General features: G+C 39.8%; 1 protein-coding gene across 24 annotated transcripts in view; it reads left to right on the forward strand.

Moving 5' to 3' along the window:
* NEB (nebulin) overlaps nt 1-21,710 on the forward strand; it is a 216,183-nt gene that overhangs the window by 171,316 nt on the left and 23,157 nt on the right. For 21 of the 24 annotated variants that reach the window (XR_010322314.1, XM_064287138.1, XM_064287137.1 and 18 more), the window contains 18 exons: nt 462-566; nt 657-767; nt 1,639-1,749; nt 2,170-2,271; nt 2,380-2,484; nt 4,014-4,118; nt 7,117-7,227; nt 7,349-7,453; nt 8,019-8,123; nt 9,491-9,595; nt 11,060-11,170; nt 11,582-11,692; nt 12,357-12,470; nt 13,204-13,308; nt 17,152-17,256; nt 17,809-17,913; nt 18,562-18,654; nt 20,046-20,138. Coding sequence is in view for 23 of the 24 variants with exons in the window: in XM_064287138.1 (XP_064143208.1) it covers nt 462-566; nt 657-767; nt 1,639-1,749; nt 2,170-2,271; nt 2,380-2,484; nt 4,014-4,118; nt 7,117-7,227; nt 7,349-7,453; nt 8,019-8,123; nt 9,491-9,595; nt 11,060-11,170; nt 11,582-11,692; nt 12,357-12,470; nt 13,204-13,308; nt 17,152-17,256; nt 17,809-17,913; nt 18,562-18,654; nt 20,046-20,138 (1,902 nt within the window). In the remaining variant the exon portion in view is untranslated. The remainder of the gene's footprint in view (nt 1-461; nt 567-656; nt 768-1,638; nt 1,750-2,169; nt 2,272-2,379; nt 2,485-4,013; nt 4,119-7,116; nt 7,228-7,348; nt 7,454-8,018; nt 8,124-9,490; nt 9,596-11,059; nt 11,171-11,581; nt 11,693-12,356; nt 12,471-13,203; nt 13,309-17,151; nt 17,257-17,808; nt 17,914-18,561; nt 18,655-20,045; nt 20,139-21,710) is intronic. The other 3 variants (XM_064287143.1, XM_064287150.1, XM_064287142.1) reach the window with 1 other exon arrangement.

The following is a 21,710-nucleotide window of genomic DNA, read 5'->3' on the forward strand; positions in this document are numbered from 1 at the left end:
ATGCTGCACCCCAAGACCATTCACACAGCAAGAATTAGAAACCTGAAGCCCTGCCTGGATTCTGAATGGAAGCCTTCTATTTATTTTCTGTAGGATTATACTCTTCTGATGTTGCAGTTTTCTCAGCTAGAAACAAGGAATAATGCCTTCCCAGGCTAGGAGGAGGGTCAATTGACATATTTGAAAAATGCTTTGAACTAAAGGTTCTATGCGTAAAGATTTATCGTGAGATCTATTTTGATTGCTGTAAAAAGCTTCGTTTGCAAGAGAAAAAGAAAAATCCCTTTTGAATATTTCCTGAGATTTCCAAACATCAAATCTTTCATTGAGTTTTAAGATTCCTAGTGTGTCAAAGGTACTGCTCTCCCAGCTATATCTAGTGGTTTGGAGGCTAGATAAAAATATGCAGGATACTCAGAGGAGCTAAAGAAATATTGGTTTTGTTTGTTTCACCCCTATAGCTGAAATACAAAGAGAAACATGTCAAGGAAAGAGGAACCTGCCACGCTGTGCCCGACACTCCTCAGATCCTACTGGCAAAGACTGTCAGCCATCTGGTGTCCGAGGTAACCATGCCGCGGCCCATATGCTCCGCTTCCTTCTCAGGTTAATGCCCCAGGCAGGTGCTTTAACAAGCTCTCTGTGGATTCCCTCAGAACAAGTACAAGGACCATGTCAAGAAGCACTTGGCCCAGGGCTCGTACACAACACTGCCAGAGACCCGTGACACTGTTCATGTCAAGGAAGTGACCAAGCATGTCAGTGACGTAAGTGACCACCACAGGACTCTGGGCAGCCGCTGTGCCACTTTTCCTTAGAATCCAGGGATGGACTGTAAGCTGCCTTTTTGCTTACAAATGCTTTCCTTTATGTAACTTTCCTCTCACCACCAATACTAATCTGTGAATCTTGAACTCTGGTTAAGAAAAAAAATCTAATATTATTGACTTTCCACTTACGGCAATTATGGTAAATGTGAATTTTGCCACAGGATATGTTATCTAGCCATGTGAGATATTACTGGCCTAGTGTTAATATGGGGAGGAAGCATTGGCAGTTAAGAGTGGTCTTTCCTATCCTTATACTGCTAAATAATTTTTTAAAATAAATTAAAAAACGGTTGCAATCAATTTAATTCCAATTCATGTCAACCCCACGTATGTTAAAGTAGAACTGTGCTCCACAGGGTTTTCAATGGCATATTTTTCAGTAGTAGGTCACCAGATCTTTCTTCTGAGGTGCCTCTGGATGGACTCGAACCACCAAACTTTCAGTTTTAGAGAAGTATAATCACCTCTTTTTACTTCAACAGTCTCTGTCCATGATATCCTTACCAATAATGCTGTAGTAACTATGGTATTATAGTTTGTGAGTCCCTTATGGCTCTATCTTAAATAAAACAGTTGGATTTTGCTTGTAACCAGTTCCCCAAAGATTGCTGGGTGGTTCTAGTGTTGGATTCTGGGACAGAAATTACAGGGAAGAACTAATTAGAACATGAGTTGGCGATCTAAGACTCAGATTAATGTCAAAATGGGGAACCATGTATCTTTCTGGAGATCTCCTCACAGTTCTTCAAGTAAATCAATTTTATTCCCAGCTTTCTCTACTCACACAAATCATTCTGGCTGTGTTTAGACAAATTACAAAAAGAAGTATGTCAAGGAGAAAGGAAAGTCCAACTACTCTATCATGCTGGAGCCACCAGAGGTGAAACACGCTATGGAAGTGGCCAAGAAGCAGAGTAACGTGAGTTCCCCCACTTCATGCTCTCAGAGTCCCCTTTGAGCAGTGGAACCTAATCTGGTACCTGCGAGGGCTTGCTTCAGCGAAGGGTACCCCGACTTCTTCATCGAGTAGTTTAAAAAATGATGGGAATTGGTCTGGTTTTAAGTGAAAGGAGCCCTGGTGATGCAATGGTTAAGAGCTTGGCTGCTAACCAAAAGGTCAGCAGTTCGAATCCACCAGCCGCTCCTTGGAAACACTGTGGGGCAGTTCTACCCTGTCCCATAGGGTTGCTATGAGTCAGAATCGACTCAATGGCAACGGGTTTGGGTTTTGTTTCGTTTTGTTTTGTTTTAAGTAAAAAAGGTTGCCTGTGCTTTGTAAGAACTTTTTGAAAGACAGTGTATCACTCAAGTGAGTAATTGTTATCTTTCCCCAATAAAGGTTGCTTACAAAAAAGATGCCAAAGAGAATCTGCATTATACCACAGTGGCAGATCGACCAGACATTAAGAAGGCCACGCAAGCAGCCAAACAGGCCAGTGAGGTAAGGGTGTGCCTAAAATGTCCCCATTCCCAAGGCTACCACCAACAAGTCAGACAAGGCTCCCATCATGTGCAACGTGTTGCCCAATTTTTGTTTTCTTTGATTCAGGTGGAATACAGAGCTAAACACCGCAAGGAAGGCAGTCATGGCTTAAGCATGCTTGGTCGCCCAGACATTGAAATGGCCAAGAAGGCAGCCAAGCTGAGCAGCCAGGTAATCTGGACAGGCAAGCAGCCGCTCTTAGGAGGGCATAAAAAGAACCTTGCAGGGGGAAGTGATTCCCAGAATGGAGGTGGAATATTAGCAATCAAAGAGACACTGGGTCTTAGATAGCACTACAGGCTTTAAAAAGTTTTATCATGAAGTGTTTCCCACTAATCTGTCCAGCCCTTTCTGATTCTTCACGTTCCCATTTATGGGTATGTGTCTAGGTGTCTGTGTGTTTAACAATCTTCATGTGACAAAAACATCAGCACATGAGGTCCTACTGAAACTTCTACCCAGGCAATAAGAACAGCATCCCAAGAGTCTGATTCAGACTTGAGTCACCTGTGGGAGATTTGTTAGCAAGAGTCATGAAATTCTAACTTCTGGAATCCAACCAGATGCAGTCACGTTTAGTCTTTGATACAACATAATGTATATTGACTGCCTGGGCTAGGAACTGGGAGGATGACCAAATGTCTTCAGACTACATGTCTGTGGATAAATAACTATAATTTGGTGTAAGTGTTTGATAAAGGGATACACAGGATGTTGAGGGGGAACACTTCATTCTATCAGATTTCATATTATTGGGAAGAAGATGGACTCAGAAATACGCTGACCAAAACTGGTTGCCATATTACCTATTTTTCTTGTTATTTTCCCATGATCTGCGATACCCCCATATTATCACAGGTTTTTAAACCTTAGCTCATAGACCCCATGATCTACCACCAGATCTCTCAAAGGAACAAGTTTGGGTTCCCTAGAACTTGAGCTCAAGAATATCTTCTCTTCCAATTTAAAGATGCAACTTTAATTTGTTCATTAACTGTTCTCTCAGGTATTTGCTTGAGGAAATAGTTTTGGGTAATTTGATTGCCGTATGGACTGTCTTTCTCAATTCCAAAGATGAATTCCAACCTTTTAGAATATACAAATTAGTACTGCCAAGTGATAGAACCTCAAAATGAGTTTGGAGTTAGGAAGAAGCAGAAGGTTCGAATGACTAATTACAATATGATTTCTTTAAAGTTCTTCATTTAAAAAACCCGATGCAGTATATTTATTATAAATTAATGGAATTGCATAAGCATTTGAGAACAAGATATGAAATCACACACACACACAAAACCTGGGGGAATCTCTAAAAGTGATGACATGTAATAAGATCCTATTAAAAAATTTTTTTCTTTAAGGTCATCTAATTATTAAGTTAAAAACAAAGAAATGACTTCAAGGTTGAAATTTTCAAAAAGTTTTACTGTTTGTGAAAATCTAGAGGCTTATATTTCTAATCATAAGTGAATCTTATGGCATGGAGAATGGGGCCCAACCAGATCTTTTTTATGAACTCACCTTCCTGGGCTCACTTCCTGTGAAAGGCTCACCTTCCTGCATTCATTCACGTCCTGTGAAAGGCTTGCCTCTGGATTCACAGTTTGGGCATCTTCATCGTGTGATCCCTAGCCCAAAGGGGTTTCCGCTGCATGTGGGGTCTCCCCATTCTGACTTTGCTGTCTTGCCGCATACTCTAGGTGGAATACCTCAAAGACCAAAGGAGAGGGCACGGGCACGGCGCCGCATCTTATGACACCCCTATGATGAGGCATCTTAAGAAAATTAATGTGCTCATCAGTGATGTAAGACTGGCACCAGCAAATAGATATTTCTGTCTTTCTCTTGTCTCCTTTCTTGGCCTTGGTCAGATAACTGACCAAGTTGCACTCTTTTCTGTTGATTTTGTGTTGGAACGTGTAGAATGCTGTGGAAATTTGTAAAGGATCTACTTTTGCACACTATCCTCTTTTCCTGCATGAAACTCTCTCTCTAGAACATGCCACTTGGCACAGGAAGATAGACTTGACTTGGAAATAACCTCCCAATATACTTTTGGTAGCTAATAGTGATCAACTTAAAAGATGAAATGAAAACAGAGAATCTCATCTTGAACCACACAAAGAAAACCATTCATTGCTTCTCCTGAAGATATTTACCATTCTTCATACTTAATACATTTGGTATTTAATACAGCCTCTCATTCAGGCACATTTCGAATCAACAGGACTAGATGTTTAAAACTCTTTTACTCACAGTTTTTTGACCCTTTGTTTTACAGTCTTAAAAGCAAGAAATGTTCTCATTATTGAGCCTGTTTTTGAGTCTTTAGAAGCACCAACATATAGCTCTATTCCCTGAAAAAGAGCTGAAAACTTGAATGTTAGACTTTTAAATACAATTAAACTTTGAAAGGGCTACTAATTTAACATCACTTTACTACGCTACATTTAAAGTAGACTGCCATCTGAGCCTGGTAGGATTGTGAAACCCCGGTGCTGCTACTTGCTGATACATGGCCTTGTGCCATTGCTGCTTAGAGTTCCATGATTAAAAGAAAGGGGGGAAAAGATATTACTCTTCCTTAATGCCAACATGTATATGCTTTTACTACACTTACTGCCTTGTACACCATTCTGAGAATTCCTGAGGTCTTGAATTGGATGTGTGTGCTTATTTTTCAAAATGTATAGGATCCAGCCAAAAAGTAAGCCGGAAGTACTGAACTCAGATGTGAGTAGTCATGCTGGACTGCATTTCCTGGAGGCTTTCTTGTGGAGGAGTCCCTGGGTGGTGCAAATGATTTCCAAAGGTTGAAGGTTTGAGTCTACCCAGGGGCATCTCAGAAGAAAGGCCTGAAGATATACTTCCAAAAAATCAGCTATTGAAAACCCTATGGAACACAGCTCTACTCTGACACACCTGGGGTTGCTGTTGTTGAAATCGTCTCAAACGCAACTGGTTTTCTGGTTTTAGTTTAGTTTTTTTTTTTTAACGTGACATGTACAGAAGAAAAAGAACTGAAGTGACACCGAAGGACATGATGCTCTTCAAATAAACATTTCTTCAGAAAAGAACTCTTATTTTCTAAAGATAAAAAGAGGACTTTTTGCATCTTCCTAAAAGAAGCCTATTTTATTCTCATCCAAGGAGGGCCTGTGTATCTCTTCTGCCCCAGTCTCACTCTGTGCTTCTGGTTTACTTTACTTTTCTGTGTTTTACAGCTCTTGGGCTTTTTCCTATTCTTATGGGTTCCTACATCCCTAGGAAAAGTCCCCTTGTGGTCCAGACCCCTGCTCACCACCTCTGACTTTCTCTAGTAGGATTTCCATTTCTTTCTTTCCAGAGCGAATTTCCTGTCAAAGAAGAACCATTCTAGCATTTATTTAAATATTGTCCTATTCTCTGGCGTTCCTGCTTCCTCGTCTGTGTCTGTCTCAGTGTGCCTGATCATGGTGCTTTGTTCTGCATGCTTAGTTTTTCTACGCATTTCCACTGTGGGATTATTCAAAGTAAAAGAGTCTCAATGTTGTGAATGCATTTTCTCTGGTGTGGCAGATTTCAGAATTGTTTTTAGCATTTGAGTGGTCTCATTTTATGTCTGTTCTGATGGATATGTAAAGTTGTGGGGAAGTGAAGTCCAGTGCTGAAGTGTAAGGTGTACTGATTTTAAATGTCTACAGAGTGACATACCTGGGTTACTGGACTCCGATATGCTAACTTCAAAGAGTGAATCTTTCCTATTACCAGTAACAGAAACTCAAGGTTTCCTTGAAAGTCAAAAAATTAGCCCTTTTGTTTGGCTAACATCTAGAACTAGCTCATTTTTCATTCTTCCTAGAGTGAATCATTAGTAGAGTTCTACTTCTGGACTTAATTCTAGAATATTATTGACAAATCCATCAGGCTGCTTTTTAATAAGGAAATGTTTGCCACTTTTAGTTATTCTGCTGAATTTCTTATAAATGAATCAACTTCCTTAGACATTTTACCTAAGTATAGTGACACACTCTTCTTTTCATTTGTTCATTCAGTCAAAACACATTTATTGAGCAAATATTTGTCAGGCATTTGACTTTTAAAGAAAAAATTGTATTTAGTCCTTTGCATAATCTTTGCATATACTTTCATATATCCTAAAAGTATATTTAATCTTATTTTTCTAATTATTCTAAAGTATCGCACTTCTTTCTTACCTCTATTCTGACATCATACTGGAGGCCAATAGCCCCCAAATTCTGTTCTTTTTTACTCAGAAGTTGTACCTTATTTGTCAAGTTTTAAAAAATTAAAATTATATAGCCAAACTGCTATTTTGAAATCACAATAAATTCTAATTGAACAGATTTCTTAATTCTAACCTTTCCTGATCATATGCAACTGCTCTTTGAATTCCTTGCAGCAGACCTAAAATGCTTTTGGTTTTCCAATTTAGGAAGTCCAAAATGCTCAAAATCAAATATATTAGATTACTTTGCTACATTTAGCCTGAAGCCTTCTTCCACTTATTTTTGTTTTGCATTAGAAAGAGGTACTTACCTTTTATACCTCTGGATAATATATAATAATATAATCTAAGATTATGTTATTTCATCACTTGATCTTATTTTGATTGCCTCTTGTCCCAGCATAACTATTAATAGTGCCTTCTTTTACTCTGACGAAAGTCCCAGTTTGGATAATAAATGATATTGTCACCTGACGTATAACATATAGTCTTTGGCCTATGTATCTCTGCCATTTCTTCAGTCCTTCAATTGATTGATGTTCAGAAATAATTTGGATGTTTGCATTTGCTGTTAGATTAAATATCGAGAAAATTTCGACAAAGAGAAGGGCAAGACGCCAAAATACAATCCAAGAGACAGCCAGCTCTACAAAGTCATGAAAGATGCTAATAATCTCACAAGTGAGGTATATTTTTCCTTGCCTTCTGCAGCATTTGTTTCACGATGTGATATGTCGCTATGATCTCCAACAGCACTGTTTTCCATTTCCTGTATTTGTAATCTCCTTTTTTTTCCTTCATATGCAGGTTAAATATAAGGCAGACCTAAAGAAACTTCACAAACCTGTGACTGACATGAAGGAATCGCTGATAATGAATCATGTCCTGAATACCAGCCACCTTGCCAGTTCTGTAAGCTCAATCATTCATTCCTGAAACAGCTAGTTTCACCCATTTGCAACTAAACTCCTTCCCTGAACTCACACGCATCTCCTTCTCTGCTACTGATAAAAAAAAAAAATTACTGATAGAACAGATTTATTAGAAAGTTATTCTTGTGTTTGAGTGTCTTCTTCCAAATTGCAGCGTTAATCTCCCAATTCTCCATTGACTATAACACCTCACAGAATGTAACAATGCTTCTATTTTTAGAACATTTAAACTATTTTTTCTTTGAATTAACGAAGCCCTTTCCTCCTTTAAGGACATAGAATTCCTGTCTGCAATAGTTTCTTTCACTTTTAAAGCCTACTTGGTATATTCAAGCCATGCAACTTAAGTGTTTACCTCTAGTATTAACTGACAATACTTAACGTATATTTTCATCTTTTAAAACTGTTTTTAACCCACCACTTAGTGTTTGCTAATTTTAATTTGGTCATGACAATGCTGCTGTGGGAATGTCTAAACTAAAGAGGAAAAACTGGAACGCTGAGCATCTTGTCCACCAATTGCCTTTTTTCTGTCTTCCCCTCAGTACCAGTACAAGAAGAACTATGAGAAGAGTAAAGGCCACTACCACACCATTCCTGATAACCTGGAGCAGCTTCATCTAAAAGAGGCCACAGATATACAGAGTATAGTAAGTTGATCGAGACTGACTTTTTCCCTAATGCTCATTCATCTACAGTGTCAACAAATTTCCTGGATCCCCCAGGATAACAGTTATACTTTTAGCAGCTGCACTGAGAAAGTGGTGGAAGATATAACGGACTTTTGAATTTACTAACACTTTGAAACAACTTTGGATGTTATAAATTATAACAGCACCTACATATATTGGAGAAATAGTACATATGCATGCCATGTATGCTGCTCAGGTTACTGTCGGGGACTGGAAGTATAAAGATTGTTACAAAAGCGATGATGGTACCCCTTACAATAGTCCCAATGTGCACCACAGGCTGGCGTCCTCGGTTAGGAAAGAGTACAATTCCCATTTAGGAGGATTTTAATCAGAGAAGTGATATGATCAGATCTGCCACTGAAGGAATCTATAGGTATCGAATAAGTTGCTAAATTTGTAAAATAATTGAAGAGTCTCAGAGGAAAGAGTCCAGAGGAAGTGTTTGCTATCATGTGACCTCCTAGTTCCCAAATTCAGCTTTATTTAGTTTCCTGTTGGGCATTAAACCAAGAGGACTAAGAGACTAGAAATGTCCTCGTATCATCTGCAAGCAGCATATGCCTGAGGCCTCTATTCTGTCGACCGTCCAGACCTTGTTATAGCCAGGAGAGCTGAGATTTAAGCATTGCTACTGAGATGCTGTGTGAATTTCAGCAAGGTCCTTTGCATCTCTGTCTTTCAACTTCTCCTCTGTAAAATGTGCATATTAACATGGTTCTCCCATCTCCTAATCACATGTCAGCAGGATGAGGAGACCGCATTTGTGAAACAGCCTTAAGAGGTCTTTAAGAATGTCACGTTTTCATTTTTAAATACATGGTCAATTATGACCCATAGAGAGTTTTTATATACAAAGTTGCTATGTTATCCATTAAATCAAGACCCCAAGTTTCTGGTAAATGTTCTTATCAAGAAAAACTGGACATTTTTTTTTTCAGAAATATTGACTAACACTGTTGTTAAAATGTTCACATCTTGTGCATATCGAACTTCGCCCAAAGTTATTGGTGGGTAATTTTCCCTGTGTATTTCCTTGCGTCAGCATTTCTTCCAGCTGATTTTTTCTGCAGTGATTCTTTTGTCTCCTTGAATTGAACAAACATCCTAATTATGCCTTGCAGGCAGTAATGGTGTTTTCCTTCCAGGAAATACAAAAAAGTGCTGGATCTGAAACACAACAGGACCCTTCTGAATGGTGACGAGATGCTACCCAATTGAACATAATAGATTCATTAAAAAGTACAGCCCCTAAAAAAAGTCTCTGTCAAGGAGCTGACCAGACGAGAGATTACTGATAAGTTTTTTTTTTTTTTTGTCACTAGGTGAAATACAAGGAAAAGTATGAAAAGGAACGAGGCAAGCCCATGCTGGACTTTGAAACACCAACATACATCACTGCCAAAGAGTCTCAGCAAATGCAGAGTGGGGTAAGTCCTGAAAAACACACATACCATTGAGCTGATGAAAAGAAGCACTGTCCGCAAACACAACTGGTCTCTTGTTATCCGAAATTGGCAGATGATGGCACTTTTTAACATGTGATCACTAAAATTATTTCCATCTCAGAAATCTTATGGTTCAGTTACTAAAAATGTCCTACACAATAGAATATGTTACCGTATATGTTTTACTTGAACTCATTTTTCACAGAATTAGAATAGCTAACTATTCCTAAAATGAAACAAATTATATTGAGTATGATTTGAATTTTTCTTTAATGAATGAAAGGCCCCTTTATATAGATACAGCATGGGCTTTGGAATGGCCTAGCCTTAGAAGGATGCCCCAAGCCAAATAAACGAGAATTAGGGATCACGATGTTTATCAAGACCCCAGAAAATAAAAAGTTAAGGTGCCGTAATTCCTATTTTAGAATTGTAATCAGAGACATTTTAAGATTCTCTCTCTCTCTCTTTTTTTTTCCCCTCATTTTTAACCAAAGATGGAGAAGAATGGACTCTTGTTTAGAGCTTAGAAAGTCTGCATTCAGTGGGAGACAGTCTTAATTTTTATTTCTTTTTGCTTTTCCTCTGTATATATGTATATATATATATATATATATATATATATATATATACATATATAAATAGTTTTTAATGAGAGTAGCAGTTTATGGAGCTTTCTGGTACACAGAATGCCAGATAATCAAAATTTTAAGATAGTTTCAAATGATTGGTAAATCTGAGTCAGGACTCTATGGGAGTTTCTTGTCCTGTTCTTGCAAGTTTTCTGTAACTTTTAAATTATATTAAGACAAAAAGTTACAAAAAAGGAGTTCCAACATCTATTCCAAGGCTAGTGGAAGATAGCCTAGTACAGGGATTCAGAGATGGGAGAAGCGGTGGCCCTTTCTCTAAAAAAAGCCAACAAATTTTTCTACGCGTCGTTGTCTACTTTATCTACTCAGGGATTTAAAAAATGGGTCATGATTATGAAAAAGACCAAGTTTGCTTTTGGTACTCTCGGGCTTGTTTTCCTCTAGGTGTTTTTTTTTTTTTTTTTTTCTTGAATCATTTATTTCTAATTATGAAATGGAATTCTTTGTCACCTTAAGAAAAGTACAGGAAGATTTCAGGAGCAAAAACTATGGTGTCTTAATGGCACATCCCTCATTCCACTCTGCCAGTGGACTGGCCCCAGTCCTGTTACACCAATGAATGTAGAGTTCATTAAAGTTTCTCAACCTCTGCATTTCCTTGGGGACCTTTGCTGTAAACAAATTATTTCCAGAACAATCAGACATGTTTCAAATGTGTGCTCGTAAACAGGACTCTATTCAAGTCAAGAGGCCATAAATGGAAAATGTTGTAATTTTTTTTTTCTTTCCAGGATTGAAAATAAATTGTAATAAAGATTCTTTTTAATTTGTCTTTCCTTCCTACTCACATTAGAAAGAATATAGGAGAGATTATGAAGAGTCCATTAAAGGCAGAAATCTGACTGGCCTGGAGGTCACACCAGCTTTATTACACGTCAAATATGCCACCAAAATAGCCAGCGAGGTAGTGCCCATTCGGTCTTTTCTTTCCCTCTTGATCCAAATAATTGCACTAATGACATGCATCAGTGTGTGCTTTCTACCATTTTCATCACCACCTAACTTTTTGGGTTTCAAGTTGGGTTCACATGTGTTTGGTACTGCCACCTAACCTGTTACCCAGGTTAATTCTTCTAATTTTTTAATCGAATATCTAATAAAATGTGCTTACTTTAGCATTCTATTAATTTCTATTTTTTCTTGATATTTAACAATAACAGGTGAAGCTTATAACCTATGTTTATCTACATCTTTACTTACTAAACTTTAAGCTGTTTAAAATTTGGAAGGGTCTTATTTTGTTTTTTGGCTCTTTCCAAAAGAGGAACAGTTTGCACTTTCTTGTCAGTGTTGTTGGTTTTATTTTGTGACATAGAAAGAGTACAGGAAAGATCTAGAAGAAAGCATCCGTGGGAAGGGCCTCACTGAAATGGAAGATACCCCTGACATGCTTAGGGCAAAGAACGCCACGCAAATCCTCAACGAGGTAGGTCCACAGCCAAAAACAGGTACATAGTTAACAGAATATCTTTTCCTTCTTAGCCAGGTTACACCAAAAAACAGAGAAGAGATCAAAAGAAAATTTTTAAGTTTCCCGTTCCATAACCAACACGGTTATTAACAATTAAGTAAGATATATCTCTATTTCTGATGAGTTGCTGTTATAGCAATCTGTTCCCAAGTGGTTGTCAGAACTACTTACTTATCTAATAGTATTTGATTTAAGCATGGTACATTCAGTGCGCTCACTCAGATAAAAACACCACACTGGAGCACTGTGCATCTCGTTTTAATCCTAGTTATGTTCCAAACCAGATTTAAAATTTGCTTTATATTTTAATTTTCTAAGTAGAGAATGCTGGAAGTATTCAAAAGGAGCCCTCATATTGATTGATGTTGACACGAGTAGAACACTTTACTAAAGTGGACTTCTGTAGTCACCATTCTATCCAACACATGGAATGGTGAAGGTGCATACTAGCAAGAGAATACTGCCCAGGACAACTGAGGTGGCACTTGTGTGGATTTATATTCACTACTCACTCTGTACATTTATTACCTAGTAATGGAGGTTAGGTAACTTTTTTTTCAACGCTCCCGTAGAAAGACTTCATGGCCACGGTTTTTTTTTTTTTTTTTTTTTTTAATAGAAAGAGTATAAGAGAGACCTGGAGCTAGAAGTCAAAGGAAGAGGCCTGAATGCCATGGCCAATGAAACTCCTGATTTTATGAGAGCCAGGAATGCTACTGATATTGCCAGTCAGGTCAGTGTTACCATGCAGTGTCAATCTGTCAAGAAAGTAGTTGGGGTTATAAGGACAAAATATCGTCATTCTCTTACTTGTTGGTCAGTGACACCAATTGTATACAATGTCTTCCTTGGACATCTACCTGATGGAAGCCATTCCAATGAAAGAATCAGAGCCCTTTGCCAGCCCTGCTACCATCTGCCTTTCTGAGTCTATAGCCACTGGGGCATTCAGAGCAAAGGGCAGAAGTTGAGGGATCAACTTGGTACTTGGAGCTGGGGCTGACTGTGACCCCCTGGCCTTATTAGCCCTTGTTTCTTAGTCAATACACTCGTCATTCAGCGCCCAGAATATATCTGGGGTTGTTTTCTTCCCACCTTTCAAGGTCTAAATTTAAGACATGGTTTTTAAGGATCTCACGTTGTCTAATACTAATTGGTATGTGTCTTTTGCTTACTTTTCATTCCTACTTTTATGTATACAGCCCATGCTTTACTATCTGTTGCTTAGGTCTCTCCTTACCCTTACTCCCTTTTTACACCCAACTAGATGGTAAGTCTCTCAACAGCTAGGACTCAACCTTATCTTACTCTTTAGTATAAAGTTTGAACACAAGAGGAAAAATGTTGAATGTTAAATGAATGAATCCTCTTGGGAAAGAAATATTGATCATCTCTTAATCAAACAAATCCAACAAATCTTGTGTACCTTGTAAACATGTACCCAACTGTTGGATGTTCTTTTACAGATTAAATACAAGCAATTGGCAGAAATGGAAAAAGCCAATTTCACGTCTGTGGTTGATACTCCGGAGATCATTCATGCCCAACAAGTCAAGAACCTTTCAAGTCAGGTAAGGGTATTCATGAGAATATAACTCATACACCCTAATCATGAAGAACAAAAGGCCTTCATACCAAAGGGTGTTCCTTCAAATCATAATTTTGTCCAATAAAAAAGAAGGGATTCATCTGTGATGTAAGCTTGAGTTAGAGTTAAGACTTTTTTAATGTCAGAATCAAAACGGATTATAAGAGGGAATTTTAAGGTACTAAAGAACTCTTGGAAAAACCTGGTGGCCTTGTGGTTAAGAGCTATGGCTGCTAACCAAAAGATTGGCAGTTGGAATCCACCAGGCACTCCTTGGAAATCTTATGGGGCAGTTCTACTCTGTCCTATAGGGTCTCTATGTGTCAAAGTCGACTTGACAGCAGCAGGTTTGGTTTCTTTTTTTTAAAAAAAGAACTCTTGAGGACCCCTGGTCTTATAGTGGTTAAAGTGCTTAGCTCTTAACCGCTGTTCACCAGTTCAAACCCACTAGCCACACCTCGGGAAAAGGATGTAGCAGTTTGCTTCTGTAAAGATTTATAGCCTTAGAAACCCTGTGAGATCACAACTTGATGGGACAGCAGTGGGTTTTGTTTTGGTTTTAAAGAACTCTTACATAATGCCGTAGCATAAAAGATCACCAAGTTTAGTAAAGCAAAAGGAAAGTTTTGTTTGGCATATATTCAAAAGGGCAAAACTGGGAAGTGGACAAGCATGCCACCAGAGCTAATATCTGCCTGAATCCAAGGAATATTACAGGACAGACAAAAGTAGGGAAATGGACAAGCGTGCTGCCAGAGCCATATTTATCCGAGTCCAAGGCTTTATTACAGAATTGGCAAGAATGAGAAAATGGACAAGCAGACTGCTAGAGCCATGTCTGCCTGAGTCCAAGGTAATATTACAGAATAAACAAAAGTGGAAAAACAGACAAGCATGCTGCCATAGCAATGTCTGTCTGAGTCCGAGGAACATTACAGGATCCTCAGTATATATTAACATTACCAATGGGCAAAATCATTGAAAGCTTTACCTTTTCACAGATGGCTAAACACTGATTTGAATTGTCTTTCTTAATAATCATTGGTATAGGTTTCAGTAAGGATAGTCAGGAGGCTCTTCACTGGTCCAACAAATTTTCTATTCACTAAATGCTAATAGAAAAAGATAAGAATGGAATGTCTTTTGTGTTCTGTTTGATTGGCTTATGTGAAAGGTTTCCTAAAAGATATTTTCCAAGATTATCCTAACCATTGTCTTTATATCTCAGGGTCCAGCTGATGTGTCCTTTTGAGTCCAGCTCCAGCTGGGTCACATTCTCTCTGCTTAAGGACAGGGAATAATGACTCCAATATTATTTCCTAAATCAATAATACAGCCCACAACTAATGAATTGATATTTTTAACATGTAAAATCTCTGATAATGTTGATGTAAGATTTATGTATGAATCTGGAAAAAAACAAAGTAGACCACCCAGATTTGGACTATCAATCTATTTAATGAGATTGATCTTCTATCACCAACACTGTCTCTACAATTTAACCCTGATCCCTCCGATTGATGGGTGACTCTGCCTCTTCTTACAAGTACAGAGATGAAGAAAAGTAGGATGCCCTTCATATATCAAGATATACCTTATTTGGTTTAATCTTCAGTGATGGTCAGGAGTCTGAAGTTTGTTTTCTTCAAATTAGCATTTTTGCTTGTCTTTTGATTAATGCACCCTAAAGCAGTAGTTGGAGCCCTGGTGGCACAGTGATTAAGAGATACTACTGCTAACTGAAAGGTCGGCAGTTTGAATCTACCAGCTGCTCCTTGGAAACCCTACGAGGCAGTTCTACTCTGTCCTCTAGGGTCACTGTGAGTCAGAGTCAACTCAACGGCAATGGGTCTGGTTTTTTGTTTGCTCGTTTGTTTTTGTTTTAAAGCAGTAGTTACCTATCCTGGCTGTGTTTTATGAACAACAGGGAATGTAGATTCCCTGGCCCCACCCTGGGTTTTTGAAGCTAGTAAATCTGAGATTTACACCTCAACATAAAAAAAGAAAAGAAAAAAAATTCAACTGGACCAATAAGCAACATCATGATAAACAGAGAAAAGACTGAAGTTGTCAAAGATTTCATTTTACTTATATCTATAATCAACACCCATGGCAGCGCAGTCAAGAAATCAAACAATGCATTGCCTTGGCAAATCTGCTTCAAAAGACTCTTTAAATTGTTTAAAGCAAAGATGTTATCTTGAAGACTAAGGTGTGCCTGACTCAGACCACAGTGTTTTCAATTGCCTAATACGTGTGCAGAAGCTAGACAATGAATAAGGAAGAACGAAGAATTGATGCCTTTGAATTATGGTGTTGGCAAAGAATATTGAACATACCATGAACTGCCAAAAGAACGGAAACCCTGGTTGCATAGTGGTTAAGTGCTATGGCTGCTAACCAAAAGGTTGGCAGTTCAAATCCACCAGGCCCTCCTTGGAAACTCTATGGGCAGTTCTACTCTGTCCTAGAGGGTTGTTATGAGTTGGAATTGACTTGAAGGCAACAGGTTTGTTTTTGGTTTGGCCAAAAGAATGAACAAATCTGTCATCGAAGAACTACAGCTAGAATGCTCCTTAGAAGCAAGGATGGTGAGACTGCATCTTACATACTTTGGACATGTTGTCAGGAGGGCTCAGTCTCTGGAGAAGGATATCATGCTTGGCAAAGTACAGGGTCTGCAGAAAAGAGGAAGACCGTCAATGAGGTGGATTGACACAGTGGCTGCAACAATGGGCTCACGCATAACAACGATTGTAAGGATGGCGCAGGGCCGGGCAGTGTTTCGTTCTGTTGTGCATAGGGCCTCTGAGTTGGAACCGACTCGACAGCACCTAACAACAACAACAACAAGAGCAAGTGTTTAGCTGCACAGAATCACTGGAGACGATTCATTTCGCCTGGGGGATTTACCGTGTAGTGTCTGGGAGAAGAGGGGCACCTGAGGACAGGCCTCTCTAACCAAGGGCAAGGGTTAGGCTGGGAAAACACAAGGAAAAGTGATGATGTGCTTAGAGCAGCCCTTGGCTGGTCCGTTCAGAATGGGTTGGTTATAAGGGCACCCCAGGTCTGTCTAGAAGAGTCGTTAGTCTCCTTCAGGATGGTTTCTGCAGAGTCAAAGCCCTGTGTGTTCTGGAGGCACCTTCTGGGCCTGTCCACCCACTCAGTCCTGCAGCTTCAGTCCTGCCTACACCTGCTCATTGCTCTTCGAATAAGGCCTGCTCCTAAACCTCCTCCTCTCCACCTGCTTGTGGAATACTCTGGTTCCTGGCTGAATGGTTCTATCCAGTTCAGTGAAGATTATTGCCGTTATAGGTATCCCCATCTCCCTGCCAAGAGCCTCCTTGGCTGTAACTTCCTTCCTGTGGTCCAGTCAGCAAGGGTCTCTCTTCTAACAGCTTCGCCATGTCAGTGGGTCATATTAAATGCCCAGGCTCAGTTCTCCTAGAAAGAAAAGTTCTCACTGATAGAGAGGGTTCTGCTTTATAAACTACCTAATGTCCTTGAAGAAAGCCCCTGGGTGGCCCAAATGGTTAAGAACCAGACTACTAAGTGAAAGGTTGGTGGTTCAAGTCCACCCAGAGGTCCTCAGAAGAAAGACCTGGCAATCTGCTTCCAAAAGTTCACAGCCTTGAAAACCGTATGGAGAGCAGCTCTACTCTGCACACATGGGTTTGCCGTGGAATCCACAGCAACTGCTCTGGTTTTTTAACATCCTCGAACATTAAAGAAAGTACAAGGAGCTTTTCATCTGCTGAGCTGGCTGGTTCCATTGATCCAATATCTTTGGTGTTCACCATTCTTATTTCTCGATATCTATTCCCAGAAAAAGTACAAGGAAGATGCAGAGAAGTCCATGTCATATTATGAGACTGTTCTGGACACCCCTGAGATGCAGAGAGTCCGGGAGAACCAAAAGAACTTCAGCCTTGTAAGTTTTCATTGAATCTAACACAGAGCTCCTGATGCCTGGGATCAAGTAGAGTAAGGAGGGCACACATGGGCACACACGCCTGGGTATCTCAACCCTGTAGTGGTGCCAGGGAGCAGCTTTTACTTCTCCCATCTATGCCCCTGCAAATGTGTGCTTGATTCTTCTCCGGGCTCACCCTACATATCATCCCCACACCACAGCATGACAGATCTCTCTGTCCTCTGATTGGTGGCTTCCTATCACTGACTATCACCATTGTCCATTACAGGTGAAACTATCTTTTTCAAAGTTAATTCTAGGCAAGGGATGCTTACGAATAACGAAATTTGACACATCATAAGTTTTAGGGTTTTTCAAAATTAATTTCTCCACAAAATTCTTATGAAACAATTTCCCTCTGGATATCAGACCATGATTAGTGTGGCATAGGCTTTTTTTTTTTTTTTTTTTTTAACATGGGACTTCAACTTCTTTTGCATAACATAGGACAATTAAAAATATATAAATCATTGTTGAGATCTTAACAAGATGTTTACTCTTTCTTCATAGCTCCAATACCAGGGTGACCTTAAAAGCAGTAAAGGAAAAATTACGGTTGTTCAAGACACGCCAGAAATACTGCGTGTTAAGGAAAATCAAAAGAATTTCAGCTCGGTATATATATATATATATTGCATTTAATGCTAACCTAATAATTCTGTTCTCTTTAAAAGTCTGCTAGCCCCACATTGGTTCCAACAATTAACACCTAACCTCCCCAGTTAATATTAGTGGTTATTTGTAAAATTCCCATCCTTTGCTCCAAAATCTTCACTCCAGATGCCATTTGAAATAAAAACTTAAAACTGGTAACAAAGCAAACTTCCTTTCTTTTTAACTTTTTAATACCAGTGCAGTAACATGTGTTGCTTGCTCCAGGAAGGTGCACTTGTTTTTCATGCTGTAATTTCCTTTATCACACCTCCCCAATGTAACTGACTGACTTCCCATTTCTTTAATGGATTTTGTTTCATATGGGATTTTTTTTTTAATCAGTGTTTTCTGATTTTTCTCATCCTTATATTAATATGGTATAATAACCTTAAAAGAAATCTCAAGATCTGGAAAACGATTCGTGTTATAGCTACTGTCTGAGTCAATGATACTGACCTAGAAGATGCCAGATGCAATGCTTGAGCTCTTGCCTAAAAACAGTCTCGAGTATCTTTTGTTTTCACAGAAGCCATGTTTCCTAGTCGTTCTCCAGGAATGGCTGGTTTTTCCTTCCTACTGTGTAACACTATCCTGATTCTGAATGCCCAGGTTTTATATAAAGAGGATGTCTCACCAGGAACGGCGATTGGAAAGACTCCTGAGATGTTGAGAGTGAAAGAAACCCAGGACCACATTAGCTCGGTAAAGACATGGTGGACACACTTTCCATATTTTCTCCCTTCCTTTGATATTTGACATTGATGTCTGAGCTGTGCTCAAAACCTTTGTCACCAGTAACAGCTTAAGTTGCTAATATACATGCTTGGTGTGTGCCAGTGGGGAGACTCGGCTCCTTTTCCTGGCTGTTTTCATGGGGGAGAGTTTAGGTAAAGAAAACAGAGGATTGTAAGGAAGTAGAATCTGTCAGAAAAAGCCAAGAATCAGTCTTCCTCTATACATGTACATGTACATATCTGTCCTAGGTCAAATGAACTTTTGGATATACAAACATTGAAGTATATGGGCAATATAAGGGAGTCCTGGTGGCACAGTTGGGGCCCTGGTGGTACAGTGGTTAAGGGTTTGGCTGCTAACCAAAAGGTCGGCAGTTTAAATCCGCCAGGCACTCCTTGGAAACCCTATGGGACAGTTCTACTCTGTCCTATAGGGTCGCTAAGAGTCGGAATCAACTCTATGGCGATGGGTTTTTTTGTTTGTTTTGGCGGCACAGTGGTTAAGAGTTTGGCTGCTAACCAAAAAGTATAGCAGTCCAAATCCACCAGCCATTCCTTGGAAACCGTATGGGACAGTTCTACTCTGTCCTATACAGTCACTATTAGTCAGAATCGACTCTGTGGCAATGGGTTTGGTTTCTTTTTTTTTTAGTGCAAGTATAGGAGCACAATGGCTAAGTGCTCGGCTGCTAACTGAAGGTCAGGGATTTGAACCCACCAGCTACTCCACGACAGAAAGATGTGGCAGTCTGCTTCCATAAAGATTACAGCCTTGGAAATCCTATGGGGCAGTTCTGCCCTGTCATACAGGGTCACTAGAAATCAAAATCAACTCGGTAGCAATGGATTTGTTTTGTTTTGTTTGGTTAGTGCAAGTATGGGTCCTCTCACCTCTGCCCCCAAAAAGACAAGGGAGAATCTAGGTATCCTTGTTCTCTGAATAGCTCTCCTCTGACTCAGTCTCGGAGCCCTGGTGGCTCAGTGGTTAAGAGCTTATCTGCCAACCAAAAGGTCAAAGTTTGAATCCACCAGCCGCTCCTCGGAAACATTATGGGGCAGTTCAGAATTTGGCCCCATTCACACTATGTAGAGTGTGTGTGTTCTCTAAACGATGATTTTAAAACTTAGTGGAATAATTTGGAAAAGGATAGCGGTGATGGTTGCACATAATGAACATAATCAACGTCACTGAATTGTACATGTAAAAATTGTTGAATTGGCAGATATTTTATTATATGTATTTTCAGCACACACACATACACAAACTTGGGGGACTACTAATTAGATACACATACATATTGGGAAGACTAACTACCTAGCATGTAATAATACTTTTATTTCCTATTCTTCTGTCTACAGGTGAAGTATAAGGAAGCAATTGGACAAGGAACTCCGATTCCTGACCTGCCTGAAGTGAAACGTGTTAAGGAGACACAGAAGCACATTAGCTCGGTAGTAGCTTGTACTCTAGCTCGTGTTTGTGTGACTGACCACCTCCCAGTTGCTGCTAGCTCCATTTCATCCGTTCTCCCTCCTACTAAGGGTTTTCCATGCCTTCGTGTTGTTGTGAGCCCTGGCGGCGCAGTGGTTAAGCACCTGCCTAAGTGCTTGCTTGCTAACCAGAAGGTTGATGTTTTGACCCACCAGCTGCTGGCTGTGGGAGAAATATGTGGCAGTCTACTTCCATAAAGATTTACAGCCTTTGAAACCCTATGGCGCAGTTCTACTCCTACAGGGTCATCATAAGTCAGAATCCATGGCAATGAGTTAGCGATGTCATGAGTCCTACTTCTGTCCGGAAGAGGGGCACTACAGGTTGCAAAAGTAGACAAGAAACAGGAAATCTTTGCAGCCTTTTCCCTTTCAAGATTTTTTGCCTTCTATTTTCTTCTCAAGGAGCCTTGGTGGCACAGTGGTTAAGTGTTCAGCTGCTAACAGAATCATTGGCAGTTCGAACCCACCAACCAGCAGCTCTGTGGCGGAAAGATGTGGCAGTCTGATTCCGCAAAGGTTACAGCCGTAGAAGCTGTATGGGACCGTTCTACTCTGCCCTATAGGGTCTCTATGAGTCTGAAACTACTTGAGGGCAATGAGTTTCGGCTTTTTGTTTTTTTTTTTTTCCTGCTCAGAGTCCGTGGGTGGTGCAAATAACTAACATACTTGGCTGCTAGCAGGAAGGCTGGAGGTTTGAGTCCACCCAGAAGTGCCTTGGAAGAAAGGTCTAGTGATCTTTCTGAAAATCAGTCATTGAAAATTCTATGGAGCACAGTCCTACTCTGTCATGCAAGGGAGTGCCATGAATCAGAGTCGACTCAATGGCAACTGGCTATTCTCTGCTCTCTCTCTTTCTTGTAAAGGCATTACATATTTAAGGTGCTGGCTATTCCCTGCCAACACGGTATATTACGTGTTCAGCCTGTTCTTTAACAGGAATTCCAGGCAACTGTGCACAGTATGCAGAACCTGGTGGCATAGTGGTTAAGTGCTATGACTGCTAAGCAAAAGGTCAGCAGTTCAGATCCTCCAGGCACTCCTTGGAAGCTCTATGGGGCAGTTCTACTCTGTCCTGTAGGATCACTATGAGTCAGAATCGACTCGACGTCAATGGGTTTCTATGGGTGCACAGTGTGTGTGTTCATGAGGGGGGGAAGCCCACACCGGAAATATCAGGTTCACAAACATTTCTCCTGACCTGTCAAATGAGCCCTGCTTCTTCCCCTCCGTCTTCCCATCCACAAGCAGATTCTAAACAGTTGTTGGCTACTAGCAAGAGACTATGTGAAGTCTGGGGTTTGGTTTATGACCAATAAAAGGGAAGGAGCTTGGTCTTAGAGATTTTCCTAGTGGCTGGAGAACCAAACCCTTATGTAATTTCCATTAGAAGATACTTGATATGTCTCTTGCTCATCATTCATATTATTTAGATCTTATTCCTTTTTCACTTCCTGCTTATACCCTGACTTCTTGTGGTACAAATTTCACTTAGAGTTTTGCCCACTAATATGAGAAAGCAACTGCCCTGTG

The sequence above is a fragment of the Loxodonta africana genome, chromosome 6, assembly GCF_030014295.1.
Source record: "Loxodonta africana isolate mLoxAfr1 chromosome 6, mLoxAfr1.hap2, whole genome shotgun sequence".
NCBI classification, from domain to species: domain Eukaryota; kingdom Metazoa; phylum Chordata; class Mammalia; order Proboscidea; family Elephantidae; genus Loxodonta; species Loxodonta africana.